At 39.2% G+C, this 21,976-nt stretch overlaps 1 protein-coding gene across 1 annotated transcript in view; it reads right to left on the minus strand.

Moving 5' to 3' along the window:
* Nucleotides 1-679: 679 nt before the first annotated feature.
* Nucleotides 680-21,976, minus strand: part of NWD2 (NACHT and WD repeat domain containing 2) — a gene marked incomplete at its 5' end in the record, with an annotated part of 32,223 nt that continues 10,926 nt past the window's right edge. The window contains 4 exons of the mRNA XM_010185488.1: nucleotides 680-4,893; nucleotides 6,141-6,730; nucleotides 7,048-7,192; nucleotides 9,001-9,195. Coding sequence (XP_010183790.1) covers nucleotides 961-4,893; nucleotides 6,141-6,730; nucleotides 7,048-7,192; nucleotides 9,001-9,195 — 4,863 coding nt within the window. The remainder of the gene's footprint in view (nucleotides 4,894-6,140; nucleotides 6,731-7,047; nucleotides 7,193-9,000; nucleotides 9,196-21,976) is intronic.

Here is a 21,976-nt window from a genome sequence, read left to right on the forward strand (position 1 = left end):
CAAGATTAATACACGGCATGTCTGAAAACTTTCTATTAAGATTACTTTGGAGACATAGGAGATACTTGAGACTTTCTTAAAACAAAATGGGTAGCAACCTTTTAACATAAAGAAATTAATGTGTTTAACTGTTCATCTGTAATGCTCTTTTTCTTTGAAAAGTTTTCATTACGTCCCTTGCTAATACACACTGTGAAGACGAAAAAATTCCCCAAACCAAAAATGAAACCCCAAACCCTATATTCCTTTTATGACCTAGGTTTTTATCATTTTTATCACAATACAGAAACCTGAAATCCCTGCATGCAATTAAAAAAAAAATCTTTCAGTCCATTCACTGAGGTGGACAAATACTTCTCACCTCAGATGTTGACATATTTGCAGCTGACTGGTACCACTCCTTTCAAGCCAAAGATTAATCCCAATTAAAAAAAAAAAAAGTAGGTATTTTTTAAATGATGATGGAATGTATCAAGTGTTCCAGGTTGGCAGGTGACATCTTGTCATTGCACCATCAAGCAGAAAAACACATTTTTGCAAGTGGGTATAAAGTTGGCTGTTAGCTATAGACCCATCTAGGCGACTTGGTATATAAAATAGTGATCTGACTCTTCTCAGTGATCATGTGGAGCTTTAGTTCTAGTTAAAACAGTTTGTCAATCCCAGATAATTCTGTAATAGCATAACAATTTTGATAGTATTGCTAGAAATTTCTAATCAAGGCCCTGGTGAAATCCTGGCCTGAACCCTGTATTCCAAAATTTAAAAAACCCTGCAGCCCATTTGCTTTATGTTTGCTTTTATGTTTAGATAAATGTAAGAATATTTCTTGAGGAAAAAACAGCTGGTCTGCCCTCTGCTGTTTCTGTCTTCCAAGAAATGCACTGATTTTTATGTGAATTCAGAAGACAAATCTATGCACATACACTATTATTCAGATAAGCTTGTCCAGGCAGTTACTCAGTTGTCAGCAGCAAAACTGTGTCTGCAATCTATGGCTGAGCACACTTTCTCATAGCAATAGTTGTGTTTTTTGGTTGGTGTTGCTTCACTCACCTCAGGCTCTGTAACTGTAATGGGGCTATCCCGTGCAAATACTTCTGTCGATTCCCTCCAAATGCAGTCTGCAGTCACTTTGAAGCTGTAATTGTGACATTTTGGCCTAATCACTTGTGTTGTATTGTTGAAAATCTGACGGCTGTTTGAAGTAGCAATTTTGATTTTCAGTGCAGCATCGACTCGATCCACTACGGTGTAAGTACCTATACTTCCATCATCAAATCCAATAATAATATTTAAGTGTCTCTGTGAGAGTGCAAGAAAAGTGGGAGTTTTATAAAGAGAACAGGCACCGATGCTTTTGCCATCCGCTAGCCTCATTACAATTAAGCTAGAGACTGCACCATTGTCATCATCTTCTTCATTGCGAAAACAGATGTACACAAGATAGCGTCCATCACGAGACAGCCTCTGCCGCCAGATGACACCCGAAGCGTGAACCACACGAAGTTTTCCGCTGTATAAATCAAGCACATTGATGTTCTCATCACCACGAGTTATAATTCCTAGCTTCCCATTTGGGGATATTTCAAAGTCTTCCAAATTTTTTAAGAAATTGGTAGGCAATTGTACGCGTCTGCAGATGACTTCTTCTGTTAGACTCCAGATGTTCACAGTTTCAGTAGATGTTATAAAAACTATAATATCTGGGCAGTCTGGTATCAGCTTAATATCCACAATGCTTGCACCATCATCACAGCTGAACTTCTTGGTTATACTGCCTGTCCAGAGACTCACTGCCAACACTTTATTCTTCGCCATTCCGACTACAAATGTATTTGCAGTTGTTATAAATGCATTCTGTAAGGCAACTAAAATATTGCAAACCCTATGTCCTGTAGCGAGTCGCCAAACTCTGGATGCATTTTGCTGGCAGAGGGAGACTACAAATTGGTCGTTGTGAGTGATCATTAGCTCTGAGATTTTTTGTCCATTAATGCGAAAGATATTTTCACCACTGACGGTGTGCCATACGTACTGGCTGCATTTATCATCTGATGTAACCATTGTCTCTCCAGAAGAGGTCAGCACACAGTTTTCAACAATACCTTCATGCTTGAACACAGCTTCAATAAATCCAGTGCTGAAGTTCCACTTATGGACAGAATCTGATCCATCCAGTGTGTATATTAATTCACCTCTGGCTGGCAACACAAGTCTTTGGATAGGCTTGCCAGATTTGTCAATATTGGACATAGCGGTTATGATGTCTATATCCCAAATAGAAAGGACACCACTGGTGGATAAGGATAGCAGCATGTTATGATGATTTGATTTAATTAGCCTGACTATGGTTCCTGAGATTTCCTGTAAGCTTGCCATGCACTGTCCCGTATCTCTTCTCCAAACAAAAATGGCTGAGGTATTTTCCATTGAAGCAATTATACAGTTGCCATTTTTGGACAACACGGCAGATATAAAGCGCTCATTGTGTTTAGCTCTAAACTTTTCAGCCACCTTCCACACATGAGTGTCAAGAAGTTCAATGCTGAGAGCCTTACAAATTAGAATTGCACTTTGGTCTTCAGAAAGCTCTATGCTGACAACTTCACTGTCTTCTCGCCTGCAGTCAAAGTCATCTGTAAGCTGGGGATTTGCTATTTCCTCTGTGTTCCAAACAGAGAGGCTGCCCTCACTGTCCACCATCACCATTTCTTGGGCTGTGTCCAGAATGAGCAGGAATTTCACAAATCCACTAGAAAATTCAGAGGTCACGGTGGTCAGCTTCTCTCCGCTGCCCAAGTGAAAAATGGTTGCACTGTTCAGGTACTGTCCGCAGAACGCATAGATGCCGTCTGGAGAACACCGCACACAGGTCACTTCGTACCAGCAGTGGAAGTGATAGAGAGGCCAACCGTAAAGCAGGTCTATTACAGTTACATCTTTGCTGGCCTCCAGCCAAGCAAGTGCATGGTTGACCGATAACGTAAATCCGTTTATAAAACTGGAAGCCCCCCCAATTCCACAGTGTTTTGACCCCTTAATTTCCACCTCAGACAGAAGACAGGAATTTATGTTATCGTATACCAAAAGAGTATTATTTGTTGTAGCCACTACAAGGTACTTTTCATCACTAGTAAGCTTCATCCCTAAGATAACAGATGGAGATGTTGTAATTTGTCTTAGTAACTGGCGGGTCTCTACATCCCAAGTGCTGATGGAGCCATTTTCTAAAGCAGCAATAATTGTACTGGGATTAAAAGTAGGCAAAATCTCAGTGACATGCATGCAGCTGGATGAAAGCGGCAGGCGCTCGGGGCTGTAAGTCACATCCATGGAGGAATGCAAAGGGACGATAGAGCAGTACTTGGGACCATCCTTGTCACATTCTAAGAGGAGATGCCTGAGTTTGGGCAATGAACTTACTACTGGGAGAAGCCTCTGCTGCAATTCAGCAGAGAGTGAACCTGGGTATTTTACTACTTTGAATTTTATACTGCGGAGGGTACTGGCCAGAAATTTCAGCTCCTTTTCTTGTGAGTAGGTATAAGCCAGTTCTATGTCAGAAAGGGCTTTCTCAAACTGCCCTATTCTAATCATGGTGTACAGCCAGCTGAAGTTCATAATGACCCCATACAGAAGATCGTCTTTTTTTCCACATCTTGTCAAGTGATGAATAAGCTCTGTCATTTTCCTATGATTAATAAAAAAGATATCAGGTTCTAATGGGTTACACTGAAAGACCCATGGCTGATCGGGTACCTGCCTGTCAAAAGCAGCCTGATCCATGCAGTGCTTTTCACCCTCATTCAGCCCTCTACTGCCACGGTCAGGACAGCCATTCAGATATTGGTCATTACTGTAAAAAGGTTTTCTTCGTCCACCTGACCAAACACCAAGGAAATACTCTGCCATTACTGTGTGCATTTCATGCAAATCTTCTTCACTGTTCAGGTACAATTTCTGGGCAATTAGTTGCAAGTGCCTATTTGCCCAAAGAAGCAGTGTTACATTTTTCACCTGTCGCTCTATTAAGTACCCTTGTAAGCCCTCCTTAAGCCTTGCAATGTATATGTATGGAATTCTCAGTGGGTTACTTTCTCTGACACTCTCACTCAGTTCGGACATAACACTGTTGTCGAGGGCTAAAATATCTTCCAGTTCCATTTCACTCAGGCCAGATTTGGACATAGTGATGTAGCCAAGTGCTCTTGACAGTAGTCTTGATCCACACTTGTTTTCCAGTGACCAAAACAACTGCTCTATGCTTTCATGAACAGTGACACAGAGGGAGGACTCATCCACATCTTTGTGAGACCTCCAGCTCCTGACCTCTCTGAAGGTTAAGTTCACAAACATAGGCAGTGTGCACTTGGAGAATGCTTCATTGACATAGATTTGTTGCCCTGATGTTACTTTTCTTTTAACTCGCAGCAGCTGATGTTTCAGTACTTGGCTACACATCTTTCTGTCCCTTGCAGTCAATTCAATGTAGTTGTCTTCGTCATGAACAAGGCACCTCAGTTTTTGCAGGATCCCATGCTTGTTTGGCAGTGTTGACAAAATTATCCGTACCGAACGGGGAAGGTGAATGGGAAGCCACCAGAGCTTCCTGCCATCATCACTATCTGTTAGCTGTTCTAGGGCATCAAATATTATTACCAGTGGCCTGTGAAATGAAGACTCATTCAGGAGGTTGATGAACAAGTCCCGAAGGTCATGAATCTTTTTTGGGTAACTTTGTACGAGGCAATGATAGTTGACGGCTAATTGTTCACAAATGCTTTGAAGCATATGCTTCAGATCTGTACTTGTTTCAGTGGATCCCAAAAACCTTATCACTACCACAGGGTCAGAATCTGGTCCCATCTCTTCTTGCAGCCAGGAATAAGCCTAGAATGTAGAGCATACTTTAGTTAATATCTAAATGAAGCGAAGTAACACAGTTTATAATGATTGCCTATATACAAATAAACATTTTTAAATGTTACTGGTTGAATTGATATGCTTTCACTGGCTGAGTTCAAGGCTGGTTTGATTTATGTGCACTGAATGAAATTCATATCATATGTCATCTTTGTTTAGCACAGGTAATATCCCAAAACACTAATACCCAGATCCACAAAAATGGGTTACATCTAAGGGAACATGAGTAGAATGTAGTCCACAAATCCCAGGGTATTCTTCGCAAAATCTGTGTCTCACTTCTGAAAGTCAGTAGGTAGATTCTCTTATTAATAAAATTCCTTAGACACTAAGCAATGTCATCCTTGGCCAGGCAGACCAGCTTGCCTCCTAAACTTGTTTAACATTGATTCCCAGCTGAGTGTAAATGCACACCCTGATGGAGGACAGGGATCAGAGTACAAATTGCCCTTTACTAGTTGGTTACCATAATTCCTGGACCACAGAAGTACGCTCTGTCTTGGTGTGCCTGTGACTTTTGCTCTTACACACTGCCACAAGGGGCAAAAAGTGTCTCTTGCTGATTTTTTGTTAGCATACTCTAAGCAAATGAGGAATTTGGCTTTAAATTCTTTCAGTCTGTGCAGGCTAACACACTCAGTTCTCTTGCTTGCTAAGTGTTTTCACATACCTTTAAGTTATTAAAGAATGTTTTAAAAGGAAATAGTAATCAGAGTCTCTAGGTCAACTTATTATAATAATTATAATAATGTACATACTGGAAATAATATACTGGATTTTAAACATTTTAGTTTCATTCTCCATTTCCTTCTGGCTGATACAGCTGTTTCCCAGCCTACTGCGCTAAATTCTCTGAGCATCCTGCAGGGAATTCAAAGTTGTGACTCCCAGCTGGAGAATTAGGCTTAGAGATGGTCTTAGGCTTGGTCTTCTTCTGCATCTGGTCCTGCCTTGCATAAAGTGTTTCACTCATCTCCCTGTAGTACTCAGCTCAATGACTTAAACAGTACATGATACAGGCTGGTTATTACTGAAAGGTAAGTCTTTTTCTGAATATGTGTACAATAATACGCAGCATGTACTTTTTATTATTTTCTATTTTATATATTGAGGGCTGATATCATATCTGTTGACAAAAGAAAGAGTGAAAACTAAGTTGGCCCTTACACACTAGGGCTCCTAAAGTCACCATATTTTGTAAAGTATTTATTTACCTTCTTCGCCACTTCGGCTAATAAAAGAGTCTTCCCTGTGCACGGTCCTCCATATATGATAAGAGGGTTAATGTGTCCTATTTTTCTAGGTAGAACGTACTTGTGGACTATGTTTAATGCCTCACATCTGTATTCATAAAAAGTGGAGTATGTTTTACATAGCGATGAGTGTTGCAGAACTTCATCATACAGCAAGTCTGTCTCTGTGTCAAAATTCTGCTGTACCGTTGCTTGGATTATATCAATCATGTCTTCATAGAACTGTTTACCAAGTCCCTCGATGTAGTGGTTCTCCACTTCCTGGGAGTAGCCCAGTTTCATGTCACAGTGAGTGATGGACGTGTATACTCTCAGATTGGACGATGCAACGATGGTAGGAATGAATTCATCCCTGAGCTTGATCAGTTTCTCATGGGCTTCAGGATCTCGTAGAAACTTCCCGGCTGCACGTACTACATCCATGTATTTTCCCATCTCTGGAATTTTAACGAAACGCTCAATGTTGGCAATTTTCCGAATGTAGCAAACACACTTCTTTAGGAAAGCTGGTGTTTGTTTACCCAAGGCAAAATCAAGTTCATCTTCAATAGCTGAGGATGAAAAGAGAACACAGAGTCTCTGTTATCTTTTCTTTATAAACAGTTCAAGAGCATACCCCAACCCCAGCATGAAGACTCTTAAATGATGACATCTGTTCTCTGTAAAAAAAAAAACAACAAAAAAACCACAGACAGAAAAATCACTGGGTGCTTTCATATGGGTTTTGGTCTCAAGCAAGCACAACAAACATTTTTTCTTCTCTTCAATTATATGAGAAATACTGACATAAATATATTTTCATGTTTGTGGAAAGGTTGATGAAAAAGATAATAAATGAATATATAGAAATATTTAGTGTAAACTTTACCAGAGGAAAGATATCTCTTTGCTTGGCTGTGTTTAATTTTTCCTTTCTCATACAGCAATGTCACAGCAGTCTTAAAAATCTTCTTAATCTCTTCTGATATATCTTGCCATTTGTTCTCATTCATTGAGTTTGAAGAAGATTCCATCTTTTAAAAATATCCATAGTTAAACAGTAGCTGTAATACACACATCTAAAACTACAGAAAGTACAAGTCTAATATCCAAGGTCATAAATAACGTGGCAACAGAGAAACACACACACTTGAAAAATAAATAAGAGTTCAACTTTTTGTACTGCAGATAATCATAATGTATTTCATTTAAGAATTATAAAAGTTAGATACTTTATTTCCTGAATTCCTACTGTAGGCAGCTAATGCAATATTTTTCATTAATAAGACCAATAATACCTTTATAGAAAAAGGATTTTGAGAAAGTAGCCTGAAATAATGATAATAAAGCAGCAGTGATACTGCTAAAAATATCACTCCTCTAATGAGAAGTAATAATAATATTAATTTAATCTTGGATCTCAAAACTGAAAATTATGTTCCTGGTACCTGTAATTAAGCACCTCATATTAGCTACCATATTTGAAAAATACAGGACTATATGTGACATTATTTTGATTCATTCATTGCTATAGTAACTGTAATCTTACTGTCATCAGATAGGACTCTAATATAAATTCCCTAATCCCTTCAGATGCCACAATGGAGGTTTCTCTAAGGCAGCTGGTAGTCGCTGCTGCATTGCTTACTGCAGGTGAAGTGTTTAAGGGGTCTCCAGTTTTCCTGAAGGGTGTAATAAGGAAAAAAAGTCAGCATCAGCCTCCAGGATGAACTCCCTTGCAACTCTTTCTTAACACATTCAGAGCTGTGAATCTTTTATTACTTTCTGTAAGTTTATGAGACATAACTGTATGTTAGTTTCCAGTTATGAACATCTCTTTACCTACGCCTGTGTATGCTTGAGGAAAAGTAAAGAGTTTTAATAACAAAAGAGCCAAGCTTTATTCAAAAAGAGATTGTGGACATCAGCAAAGCAATGCAAAGTTACAAAACTTGCTTTCCTCCTTTTGATCAGTACTTCAGAATTAGCCACATACTGTCTTTAACTCATAAAAATTCTTTCTGTGTCTGCATTTTTCATGTTTTCACTGTTTTTTCATGCAACACAGAAAACATTAAGCTACATGATAAGTGAATGCAGTAGAACAGTTTAATTTAATTTTCTTGTATAATACAGTATGCACTCAAAATAAATGTTAAAGACTTCATTTTTTGTACACTGAAATCTGTCCTTGGGTCTATAGGATGTGTAGAGGAGTAAACTAAGCCCTGGGTAACATACAGTTTTTATTATAATAAATTAAAGACAAATCCCTGTTTTAAAAATGGTAATTAACAGTGTTCAAAAATCTTCTATTAGAATATAGTTAGTAAGTTAAAACTATGACATCTGACTTCAGACAGCACTAAGCACTTGTTAAAGAGCTTTCTTGTATGGGGCATAGAAGGGAAAATGTGTATTTCCTCTGCACATCCTGTTCATTGAAATCTAGCAAAAACAAAATACCGGGGCAGGAGAGCCTGAGCTCTCTCTATTCCAGCATCAGGGAAGGGAAGAGAAATCTGTACAACTGTCCCACCAGCCGTGACATGTCATGGATGACTACAGTCCACTTGCTCTAGCCATTATCAGAGAGCGCATCAACACAGGAGTTGACCCGTTGTATTTCCTTGGTGTTTCGCAGCTGCTCCCTTCTCCATGTATGGGAAAGGAGCATCCCAGCACCAGATACTCAGATGCGGACAGGGCTGTAGAAGCTCATTCAGAGACAGCAGCAGGTGCCTGGTGCTGGGGGCTGCTCACCACTGTACTTGATAGAGCAGAATTTTGTAAAGATGTGACTATGAGAGCAGAACTTTGTGAGGATGTGACTATGACTTACCGTATTCTTCAGCATTTCAGATTTTGGTCTGAGGTAATATGCTGGTGGCACTGCATTCTCATCCCTGCAGTACCACTCTTCTAAAATCCTTGTCTCTAGCTTGGCCTCTACAGCAGCATCCAGGATCATTTCAAATTCTGCTGACTCAACTTCCCCTGGTATTCGGATGTTCCCGTACTTCTCTCCCAACAGGCCCTGTGTATTTGCAGGAAAGTAGGGATTACTTTTTTCTTTTTAGTTATGCAAAAGCCCTCCTCAAGATCTGAATTTCATAAAAATCAATGTGTTAACAGTTTAATGACCTTGAAATTACTACGAAGGAAAACCGATAGAGAGTAAGATGAATTACTATTGAGGGTACTGTACTGAGCTGCATCCTACTATGATGACTTGGTAAAATTTCAAGTAGATGCATTGCCTTTCTCAATATCAACTTGCAAAAAAAGTACAAACACATTCAAAAGAAGAAATTAAAAAATACCCAACATACTTCCTTAGCACAGTATTCACTCGTGCATTGTTGATTCCTATTAGTCACAGGTTGGCATTAATCTCACACGCAAAAGCAAATGTGGAAATCCTTTTCTTTGGACTCAGGATAAGGATGCATCTTTGGATTCTTTACCTCTTGGCTTTATTCTTAGTTTCCACAGTAATGGAACAGAAGATTTTATGTTCTGTTTCATGAAAATTCATATGATGTTATAAACAGCTCAAATTGGTATTATTAAAAATGTGGCTCATACCAGCAATACCAAGGATCAATGCTGCAGAACCACAAGCTGCTTCACTGTCTCATATTCCCTTGCTGCAAAAATGTTCAATGCCTTTGCCCTCATAGCTGTTCTCTGAATGAACAGTGGGGCAAGGGAATATTTTGATCAAGTACCAAATAGAGAGAGAAATTTTAGTACTTAAATGGACATATTATTTTCATAGTTTTCTGTCCATAAATATATTAAAGAAGGCTTGGGAGAAACTTTATAGGAGATCGAGTTGCAGGACGTTGCTGCATTCTTTTGACAAAATTCTTCAAATTTGTGATCATCAGCTTAATTCTGCATTCAAATCTTGGTTCACAGAAGTCAGTGAGAACTCTAACTTTATTTAAAGTAGGATATTTTTTATATTTCCTCATTTAAATGTAGTCAGTAAGAATTCTGAGTTAATGAGGAGTACTTAATGTGGAAAGGAACCAACAGTATCAGCATCTTCATTTGAATCAGAAAGATCTCTTAGTAAAGTAATGCTAATGCAAATACAGTAGCACCCTAAAAATGTAAATTACCTTGTTTGTAAATAATAGAAACCTAAATTTTCATAATTTTTAAAGCACTCATCATAATGAGAAGCTGTTTTAAACTATTCTAGCTCTAACTAAACCTTGAAAATCAATAACTGATGATGATGAAGCCTGCTTCACTGATTATAAAAGCGTGAAGCTGCAGAACCCTTTTCTGAATCCAGTTGTGTTGGCAGAAGGTACTCATGTGGCTCATCATGCTCCATGCTGCAGTCTCAGAGCAGAGACTTCAAAGCAGTGCATGCAAACACTTCCTAACCCCTTTCAGGCAGAGCCACCCCAGTCTAACCTGGCTGATTTTTACCTCGAGCAGATTAGGAAGAGCTCACATGAACTACAGTGCTTGCTCTGATGATGAGAGGTTGGCATCCTCCAGCAGAGGAGTAGTGACAAAGAGCCGGTGGACAGGAACAAGTCAATGTCTGTCCCTTGTTCAGGAGAAATGAAGAAATGTAGGAATTATGGTTGTTCCTATAGTCCAGGTTCCAGTCTCTGACAAGTCCCAGCGCCTAAGTCCCTCAAGAAGCTGCTCCAATAGAGAGAGGCATGAAGGCAAAGAGGGGTTGGCCTGCGCGTTCATATCCCACACTAGCTTCATTCAGGGTGCACATCAAGGAGTCAGGAGAAAGGAACAAATGCGTTCAGTAAGTAGAATTAAATAACTATCATTTTAATGAAATGATCCAGTATTTTTATTATGTGAATTTATTTTTTCTATGTGATCATTCTAACTAGTAGCTCTCTGAGAAGAAAGAGCTACATTGCTTCACATAATGAGATAACCAGGGAAGATTTCTAAGTTTTTGCTCTTCTGATCTATTCATAGAGCCTTCTAATTGTGGAATTCTGAAACTGCAAAGGTTAAACAAAACACAATATTATTTTCCTTCTTTATTCAAGTGAGGTTAATAACTCATGTTATGCTGAATTGCAAGCCTTTGCACATTCAGATTGATGTAGAAATCTCATAAATTTATCTCAGGAGCTTTGCTATGCAAATTTTGCAATTACCTTGTATAGCAATTATTACTTGAAATTCATTAGGCTGTACTTTTTCTGAATTTAAGTAGGTCCAGTGGATTCAACAGACAGTTGCCTGAGCAAAGATAAATAGCTGGGCCCTTCATTAACAATACTAAAAAGTCAACTTTAAAATGTCTGGTTTTAATATACTGCATTTAATCAACTAAATTTGTTTTGGAATTATTCTGTGTAGCTTTCTGCCTCTCTGGTACAGTCTGTGCTGTTCTCTCTCCATTGTAATAAAGGTAAATAACAAAATGCAGTACTTGAAAATTAAAAGACGGATTTTTTTTTTCCTTGTATCTTATCTGTCATTACAAGAGACATTAGGTAACTAATCCTGTATTAGGGATCATCCTTCTGGCTACTAGAGGAAAACACAATAAAAAGAAACTTTGATGTGATCAGAATACTGGAATCACTGTGGATAACTGTATTATGAGCTTTTAAGTAAAACAGAGGCCTGTGCAAATACTATTTGGAAGCCTTCACATTTTTTTAAATCAAATGTTAAACAGTAGAGGACTTACACTTATCATGGTGTACCTTGGTGCTACAGATGGCATTGCTAATATTTTGCTAGAAGTCAAGCATTAGTTGAGGGAAGAAGAGATGTACATAGAAGAGGCATCACACAGATAAAAGGGTGTCTTCCAATTGGGATGGTGGCATCCATAAAGCTTAATAGACAACAAAATAAGCCTTGGATCATTTTGCTTTGAGGTATTTCTCCTCTTCTTGTTTGGTGCTGGTTTATGGAAAAGTTATAAGGTTAATCTTAAAAGATGACACGTGCACAGTGCAAGTGTGGAAAGAGAAGTCTGAACGAATACACCTTGTACTGCAAGGTGAAAAATAAGTCTAGTTTGTTATAGTTGACATCTAGTGTTTGGGAGAGCCTGAAGCTTTACCAAGAAAGGAACACATATGTTGAGTATCATATAAGGATTGAAATGTACTAAAACTTCTAGTTTTAAAAACTTAAAAAGTAGACCATGGCAAAAAGGAAGCTGTGGAGGCCATGCCAGCACCCGACTGCCACATATTTTTTTTTCTGAGAACTGCTCAGAGAACAGCAGGTAGCATGGTACCAACCAGTCTTTTGTAACTGTGACTGCACGCCAGAAAACTATGGTAGGGATTGTGGCCGAAGTCCTTCAGACAAACTGCATGAGTTGGCCATGCTCAGGGCACACCTCTGAAACTTGGCTGTGTTTAACTCAGGAATGCTGCATCATATGGCTCGTGTGAGCAAGGACTCTGTGTTTTAACCAAAACGTAGGTGTTTCTGCACTTACAGCAAAGTTAAGGAGCAGCTGAACAGAGGTTCTGAGGACACCTGTGGCACCTACTTGGTGAATATGTGCATTTAGAAAGGCAGTTAAAAGAGTTCGTGTCTTTGATGTTCTAATACAGTTAACTGACAAGTAAATAATGAGAAACAGACATAGGAACAGGAGAGGGAATAAAAAGAACAGCACTGGAATGAGGAAGGGAACTGATTACACAAGGAGAACCAGCAAATTGTAAATACTGTGCTGAGTAGGTCTGTCATTTAGAGCAGGGCAATTCCAGGCAATGCACTGCAGCTCCATTCCTCTTAGTGCCCCACAAGAAGTTAGCTGAAGTTCTGGTATTAGTACCTGACTCTGTGTAACCTTCTGAAAAATAGTCTGGTAAAAATTTTTATGTGGTAGAAAACTCTTCATGGAGTCATTCCTGTGCTTTCTGATAATTCCAGTCTAGCCTCAATCTACAGTCCAGTTTCACTGGCCATTTAACTGAGGTATTGAAACACAACGTCTTTTCATTTTTGTGGTGACGACAAAAGTAATTGACACTGTTTTTCTAAAAGACTACAATATCACACCCCAGTGCTGGAAGCAGGAGGCATGCTGAGTAAATGCAGCTCTTCTCTACTGAGAGACTGATGCGCCAATGCTGGGTTATGGCACATAAACACACCAGGTTCCTGGGGAACAGTTCTTCACCTAAACACACTGCACATTTTCCAGTAACAGTGGTCACTAATTAAAAGAAAAAAAAAAGACTAAGGACTATAAACAGACTATGTTTGCTAGAATCTTAACTGTTAATCTTAAATTGTTTGTAAGGATACATGACAGCCTTAGGGTGGGTGCATTTGCATGCATAGGCTGTGAAAACTACATCTTCCTATGTTTAGACACAGAGGTGAGGCTTGGAAATATCTCCTTCTGGCTAGTACCAGCAAATAGCCACCTTCCCTCCACTCTTTCGGTGTCATTATGGTTAAATTTATATCTGGCTGTGTAAGTGCTGTCTATCAGGGTGCCACAAAACCACTCAAACCTTTGGAGGCCTAAATGAGAAGCTCTAAATCACACTTCGCCTCCAGGGGCTTCAGTGTCTGAACTGTATCCACGCCAGAGGCTTGCACCAGTCTCTGGGATACCTGCCCCGTATCCGTATTCCCTACTTGTTCAAGCAAATGCAATTTTTTTCATAGAAAAAAGAAGAAAAAGTTAAGCAACAGAACTAAAAGAAAACATAATTTCTCTCAATCTTCATGTTGTTTCATACTAAGTCTGCAAATAAGAATATTATTTCAGACCTTCATGAAAAATATGACAGTACTCTACAGTAATAACCTAAAACCTCAATTTGTGATAACAACATTGCAGCATTTTGATGATTATTATAGGAAATAATTTTTAAAGGGAACAGTAATGTTTACACTATGTTCAGCTCCAAGAGACAGTTTTATATGCAGACTCGTGAATCAAAATCTCCCACCCGATGAGTCATTTTCCTTTAATAGTAAAACAACAAATTAAAGATTCATTAGATTGAAAGTGATTGAACTGTTTAAAGCTACCAGGGTGGCAAACGTGTATAAAACCCTCATCAATCATTTGTATCTAACAAAACTTTATAGAATTAACACAGAGCAACTTCAGCACTAGTTTTGTAAACTTCGTTGAGCCTGAGGCTGAAGTTACTATTAAATGAAGATTTAAAAAAAATACTGAGTGTCTCACATTACTGAAGATGCAGTGAATGCTTCATGCTCCAGGCTGAAAATTGCCTGCAGGCACCCAACATCAGCATTTAGGTGCCATTGAGATGCACCAAGTTGTTCTTCATTAGGCTGCTTGACTTGTAGGGACTTAAATGCTGTTAAAATGTGTTGGGATATTATGTTGTCCATCTGTTGTCAAGGGTTGGGAATTGCTTCTCCCACTGATGTCCCAGAGGTGTCCTTCTACCATGGGAACTGTGGATTGCAGTCTGGTAGAAACTTGAACCATGTCTCACCAGGAAGCCTTGGGCAGAAAACGGGTGTAGCTAGTGGGTCACGATCTAGAGCAAGGCATGCAATGAGGGAGCTTGCCTGCAGAGCAAGAGGCCTGTTTCAAAATCTCTCCTGAACTGGAAGAAGGACAAGTCTGTGGTCACCAGGTATGTACCCGACTCATCAGGCTTTTGAGCATCAGTGATGAAATGGGTAACATTAGTGTGTCAAAGCTCCTGCAAGCACAGCTTCCTCTCTGTATTTGAACTCACATAGCTTTGAATAAGTAACTGAGTATTAATTGTAGCAGGAACATGAACCTTTTGCATGAGTGCCCTAACCAAGGACTACAAAGTCGGTCCTCTGGATCCCTGTCTCTCCTGTGGTCATTTGCTCTTCACTGCCTTCTGTGAATCTGGGGGTTAGAGATCCAACTTCCGGCTTCTTCAGCCTGAACTTCTAGGCCTCCTTCCTCTTGTAGTTAAATGTTTCTTATGAAATAAAAACTTTTTTCCTCTTTAAATCCATACATTTCAGTCAAATAGCCATTTTGCTCAGAGAAATGTGGTTTTTGCACTAGTCTTTAATGTAAAGTTAATATATCTATTAGCTGATAAAAAGCATGCTAGTAGTAGATCAGACACCTATAGAAAAAAAGACACATAAAGAAAAAATACAAGTAAAAGACTGACATTTCCATTTAATGTTTTAAAAGACCTCAAATTTCTTCTCAATATTTTGTTTAAAAAGCATACTTATTATATTAAGATACTAATACCCATTCATTTCTTTCAATTGATATATATGTATGTACAAATTAAAGACAGAAACACTTCAGCATAGCTACAAGAAATGTTCCATTGTTTTCAGACCTTAGTTTTTATGTTTACACTGGCTACATTTTATGCCCTGTCTTTCATATTGAATTTGGAGGAGGTAACACCATGTATTTGCACGTGCAAACCTGCCTAGGTGGCACAGTCAAGTCAGGAAACTGACATTAGCAAATATACAGGTAAATCATGTCTCAAAAATCTGGAACAAATGGTCAGGATACCAGTTTTTAAGGGTTTTGTACCCAAAGAAACTTAGTAAGTAAGAAACTCTAAGTCTCTTTTGGTTTGTTGCCAGTATATTGTAACTCTACTGTAACAGTATCTTATAGAAATTACTTATGCAATATAAGATATTCTGGGGCAGCCAGATATTTTTGGTGAAAAGAACCCAAACCAAAAATACCAGTATTAGCTGGAACCTTGTTTCAGAGTAATGAATATGATTTGAATTGAAACGGAGAATTTACTACCAGAAACAAACAAAAATGAATGTCCTACATTTTTTTTAATCGTTAAGCCAATTCTTCTCAAACTCAAAGCAAAAATGCTAATGACTAAACAACAGCGAATCATCTGAATCATCATTTAGATCTAAACCAGAAAAGTATATTTACTTAAATTCATTTTCAATGCACTGATGATTTCAGGAACAAGAAAAAAAAAGAATTAATTGAAAATCTCAGTGGAGTATGTGTGTTAACTGCTTGTTAAGGTAAACTCCACACCATTAAATGGAACTGAATAACTGAAACCAAGGTGGAGAAAGCTGTAATAAGGTGCTTCATCTAAACCCAGTTTTAGAAAGCTGGAGTTCCAGAGTAGCTGGTGCCCAAGAGATGCCCTGAAAATAGTTGTCTTTACTCCTTTTTTTATTCCTTTCCAGCTGCAATGCGGAGCAGTAGGAGGACATCCTGATATATGCACAGAGAGAATATTCTTCAATTAAATATATTTGACTTCTTGTCTTGCCTATTCATGGTAGTCATCAAAAGACAAAAATTATGTTGCATTGGAATTAAGTCTCCCAGAAATACTTCCATTAGAAATAAAAAATATTTTAAAAGGCCAAAAGAGTTGTAACCTGCAATTTCTAGCATGTACAGGTCAAAGTGCCTTCAGAACAGCATTTTTCTTCTACTGCCAACAGTTGCAAGGCAGTGCAACTTGGCAGACAGGAAATCAGAGCTGCTGCAGATCTCTTAAACCTTCTTTTCACTTTTGCTTCATCTCAGTATGGAAACTGGAAATTGCCTGATGCTTTTGCCACTGCTAGATTGCTAATCTATAAAATGAGGCTAATGATAGCGTGCAAAATAAGCATTCCTATTTTGAGTGTTGATATGCAAAGTATCTTGTGTATTTATGTATCAGCAGGGACAGGTCAGTTCCTTTACATTGTTTAGCTTGTTTAGTTTTTAAGGGAAAAGTGGTACCATAGAGCAGGATCAAAGATTTTAATTTGATTTTTCTCTGTATCTAGGTGATTATAGTAGTGTCCATACCCAGTCCTTTGTTTGAAGCTTACAGGTAAATATAGTTAGTTTTAGATCTTCAGCTGACTGTACAAAACACAAAATAAATACAATTTTTAATTGAAATTATTGAAGTGAGTAGAGAACTGAAGGCAATAGAAAGACATTTCTATGCTGAGAAATGGATTTTTCTTCCACCTGCCTGGGTATGTACTTATGTTCCTCGGCTTGAGAAGTGTTGCCGTGCATTGTTTCACAGACCCATGCCTGTATTGGGTTTTCTGTGAGGGGTTTTTGGTTGTGTCTTTGGTAACAGGGGAAGGGCTATGGAGATGGCCCTCTAAGAAGCTACCTGAAAAGCTCCTCCTTTGCCTTTGTCAGACCCACCTCTGACCAGGGCCAAGACAATCAGCGCCCCTGCAAATTCATGTATTTAAGGGGGGTGCAGGGCATACTTCTCTCTCTCTCTGGCACCGGCCCTGACCAGCGCGGCCTCAGGTGTGGATGGCGCGGCCCTGACCCTGCCCGGCTGGGCTTGGCTGGCCCCGACCACAACTTAAGCTTAAGCCCTGCTGCAGCTCCATCCCGAAAAAAAGAGAGAGAGAGCCGGGAACTTCAGAACCTGCAGCAGAGAAAGGAGTGCGGCCTGAGGAGAACAACTTTGAAGAACACCAAGGTCGGTTGAAGGAAACAAAGGAGAGGGAGGAGGAGGAGGACAGAGAGCACAGGTTCCCCTTTTGCAACCCGTGGCGAGAGCCGGGTTGACTGGCCTGCAGCCCGTAACGTTCACCGGTGGGACAGGGGCAACCGTGGCTGCTCCTGAAGAAGCCGTGACTCTGGGCAGTGTGTGATGGAGCAGTTCATGTGTGAGGGAAACTGCAGCTGTGGGGCAGACCTATATTGGACTTTTGAGGACTTTTTTTCGCTATGGAAAAGGGGGGTCACATGGAACCAGAGAGAGGGAAACTGGGCTGTCTTCCTACTCCTGAGGAGCACATGGTGTGAAGCTGACTGCAACCCCTACTTCCATCCCCCTGTGCCTCAAGGCAAAGAGGGAGGGGGAAGGTGAAGAAACTGGGAACAAAAGCTGAGCCCGGGAAGAAGGGAGGGGTGGGGGGAAGATGTTTTAATTTTAAGATCTGGTTGTATCTCCCATTGTTCTACTCTGATGTTGGTAACAAATTAAAATTGTTTTGTTTTTTATTCCTTATGATGAGTCTGTGTTTTGCCTGTGCCCTGTTTAAGTGGTGAGAAGCCTTCCCAGTCGTTATTTTGACTAGCCCTTTTTGAGGCATCGTGGTGCTCAGTTATGCACTGGGCCTAAACCATGACAATGCCCTAATTTCTCTCTTCCTTTTTTCCCTGCAAAAGTACCCTGGGGGGGGCTATGGGTATTTCAGGAGCTTGAGATCAGTATTGGTTTCAGTTCCACGAAAACCAAAACAGGGCTGTTGAACTTACCTTGTAAGAAAACTGACTGGAATTGGGACTGGAGGAATGAGGTACAAGAGCTGAAGGCTTTTGCTCTGACTAATATTGCTGGCATAAGGTGCAAGAAGAAAGTGATGGGGAGGTTACTCGATGCTTATTCTGTCTTTCAGAAAATAAAAGACAGCAGCTGAATCCAGCTGTAAATGAACCAATTCCCTCAACTCTGAACTTCACCCACAATGCAATATCTTTAAATCTCAAAGATTTTTCCTAGTGGTAGGGAGATAGGAAATAGTAAGTAATTTCTCAGGACATAGTGGGTAGGAGCTAACAGTACATCATGTGTAATGTAAATGTGCTTCCTCAGAAGAAATTCATGACCTGCTTCCCTGATACACTTTGCTTCGTCAGAACTCTCCTTTTTCCTGGCTGTGAAAATATCAGTGGTCTCTTCCTCCACACTCTCCTCCTGTCTTATACAGGACCATGAAGCACCAGTTTAGTTTATTTTGTTGCCTTTTCCTTCATAGTCTGTCATAGCTGGTCCTTTGATGTCCCTGAGCATGGATGCAGGTAAAAAAATCAGTCAAAAGGGATAAAATTAGGAAAGAGGTCTGTGAATAAAGGTAGGGTAGAGGAAAGACTGGAGAAGATTTTGCCTCCCTCTGGCTATAGATTTGAGCTCCTCACTCACTCTGATTCTCCTCCAGACAAATGTATCATTCTCACTTTGCTCTTTTTTGAAATCGGGTGGGAGATTTCTTGACAGGTGCTTACATTTTTCTTCTCACAGAAAGCTCAGGACCTTGCAGGTAACTCCTACTGCAGTGCAGATTCTTGTCAGCTCTGACAGGTCCCGTAACAGTTTATAATAGTGGATCTGGGTAGAAAAACAAACTACAAGGGCTAGGTTTAATAAAAGACTTTAGCACCCAGCCTAGACTGGAGTCAATAACACTGTGGAAATCACTACGCTTCCTACAGGGAGTGGGAAAGGTACCATTCAGAGGAGGGCATGGTGGTGTAACCTCCCATGCTTTGTAAAACAGTCGCAACACTCATGCAAGCAGGGAGGAACTGTGAAAGGGTTTGAGATCCTGTCCTGCATTCCATAGATGAAGGCTAGAGGAAAGCTGCTCCTACTGCTGCTGTTTAATGAGGATACAGGCATCATGGAGCCAGGAACAAAGAAGATACTCTGAGCCTTGCTGTGTAGTCAGCCGGAAGGACAGGGCACTGGCTTCTGGACAACAACCCCAGGAGTTAAAAACTAGGACTCTTCTGCATCCTTACTACCCTCTTTGGTATGCTTCACATGTAAGAAAGGATGCTGCCTCACACTGCACCTAGGCATCCTCTAAAAAAAAGGGATCATATATTTGTTTTCTGGGAAATATGATCTTGCTAGTGTTTAACAGAAGGGCTGCTTGGTTTCTAAATTCCCATTTTGGGACAGTATTTAAATGATAAATTATAGGCCAAAGACCTTAGATTAAGGTAATGTTGAGAATGGCAAGAAGAGATGAATTAGGCACCTAAGAGATTCACAGAGTGGCATCTAGTCTGTAGCCGCTGTGAAAGTTGCAGCAACTGAGGAGAGGTTTTCAGGACTGCAAAGCCTAAAAATCCTACTGCAAACACATACACAGGCTCCTTATTGGAAATATATCTATATATTTATGCTTTTCTGTAACACAGTTAAGCTGTGTTTCTCAGCAGCCATGCAAAGCCACTATGAAGATGTTAGAAAGTGTAATTAATGAGCATTATCAGAGGCAGAGATCACTGATGATATAACAGAGTTTTTAACATCCCTGCTGAGTTTAGGAAAACTGAAGCTAGTTGTAACATGATATGAGATTTTGCTGCAAATTTCTTTTTGCAGTTTTTTTTCTCCTTCTTATTAAAGCTAATCAGATTGGTAGTCATTGAGTCTACAAATGAAAACCTAATTTTGTAATTAAATGTCAAGAAAATTATTTCCCAACTTGCATAGAATAATACAGTCCCCCTGTAGTGTGTAGTGAAGCACCTAAAACACCTTTTAACATCTTTTGCAGAAATTAAAAATAAACGAAGGTCCAAAGGCAAATTTTTAGTATGAAAGACTTTAGCTCTAGCAGATTATAATGCCACCTCCCTACAGAACCCAGAACTTAAGAGTTTATCACAGTATAACAAAACAAGTAGTATAACAAAATATCAAATCAGCTTTGCAAGTACACGTGGAATGGCCTGTATTATTTATTTTGACTGGTTCCTGGATTTTGATGACTTCTATTTGATTTCTGTATCCTTATGTGCCAACGGTAATGAAACATTCTGTTCTCCATTGCAGCTGGCACAGGCTTCAAGGCTTGTCATGTGGGACAGTTGGTGGCTGCTGCTCTCTGAACAGATGCTTTATCAATCTAGTCCTTTAAAGATTAAAAAGCATTATTAGATAATTCCTTGCACTACAAGACTATAATTTTCCTTCCCTAACAATGCTAGAAGTATCATAGCCCAGTAAACTTAAGACAGATGTGGAAGTATCAGTCCCTTCTGTATGTTCCTAAATTACTTCCATGTGTTCTCTACTTTTCACATGGTTGGAGGAGATGAACCATTTTTTCTTGTTTATTAAATAATTATAAATGTGTAGGAGGCTAGAAAGGACCCTAGCATAGTTGCAGGATGGAAGGAACTGATTTCTATGAACGTAACTAATAATCTAAACTGTAATAGCACTTAGGGAGAGAAAGACAAGAAAATCTGGAAGGGATCTTCAGCAGATCTGAACTGAAGGAAAAAGACTAAACCAAGCACTGCCATAATAGAGATTAAAGACTTCCTTGGCTTCATAAACCACAGCCCTTACACACTTGACAAAGACTGTGGCTTATGAAGAATGGCATTACTTAAAGTATTCGGAGTGTCAACAATCTTTACAGTCAATTCACATCACCAAATATAACAATAAAAATGCTAACCCTAACACTTTAATTTATATTACATGTAAATCCATCCTTCCATAAAGCCACCTTCAGAACTGCCACACTTCAAAAATTATTGTTCCTCAATACTACCCAGTATTAGTTTTTTATTTATAATATAGATGAAAAAATCACCTTTATAAATCCTCTTAGCTTTCACTTACCATACTTCAAGAACAGAACAGGTTAAAATAAAACCTTACCTATACTAGCTTTCTGTTGGGCTCTCTTTATGCCTTTTTGAACACTACTTTTTAATTAAAAGGTAATCAGACCTAAAATTAATAGTAAGTGTATGAGCACTAAATACTAAATATTGCCTGCAAGTAATAGGTCATTACTCAAATGTTTAAAAATTCTGTAGCCAATCCTCGTGGGAAAAAAATGAAATACAGGAAAGAAGATGAGGTCATGACACTTCTCTCAATAAAAATACTATCCTGCCTATGCCATGCAATAGCATGACCAAGAGGCACAGTATATGCTCTACAAAAGTATATGGCCAGGCAATGCACTGTTTTTCCAGCTATTCTATTTTTTAAACAGTTTTAAGTATTAATTTCTGTACTATACAGAACAGTTAATAAGAACATGTAGTTTACTCAAAATAATTGCAGTCTCCATAGCAAGAATTCTCTGCTTCATTTTTTTTGAAGTAGAAT

This window comes from Mesitornis unicolor, unplaced genomic scaffold, assembly GCF_000695765.1.
Source record: "Mesitornis unicolor isolate BGI_N332 unplaced genomic scaffold, ASM69576v1 scaffold9485, whole genome shotgun sequence".
Classification (NCBI taxonomy): domain Eukaryota; kingdom Metazoa; phylum Chordata; class Aves; order Mesitornithiformes; family Mesitornithidae; genus Mesitornis; species Mesitornis unicolor.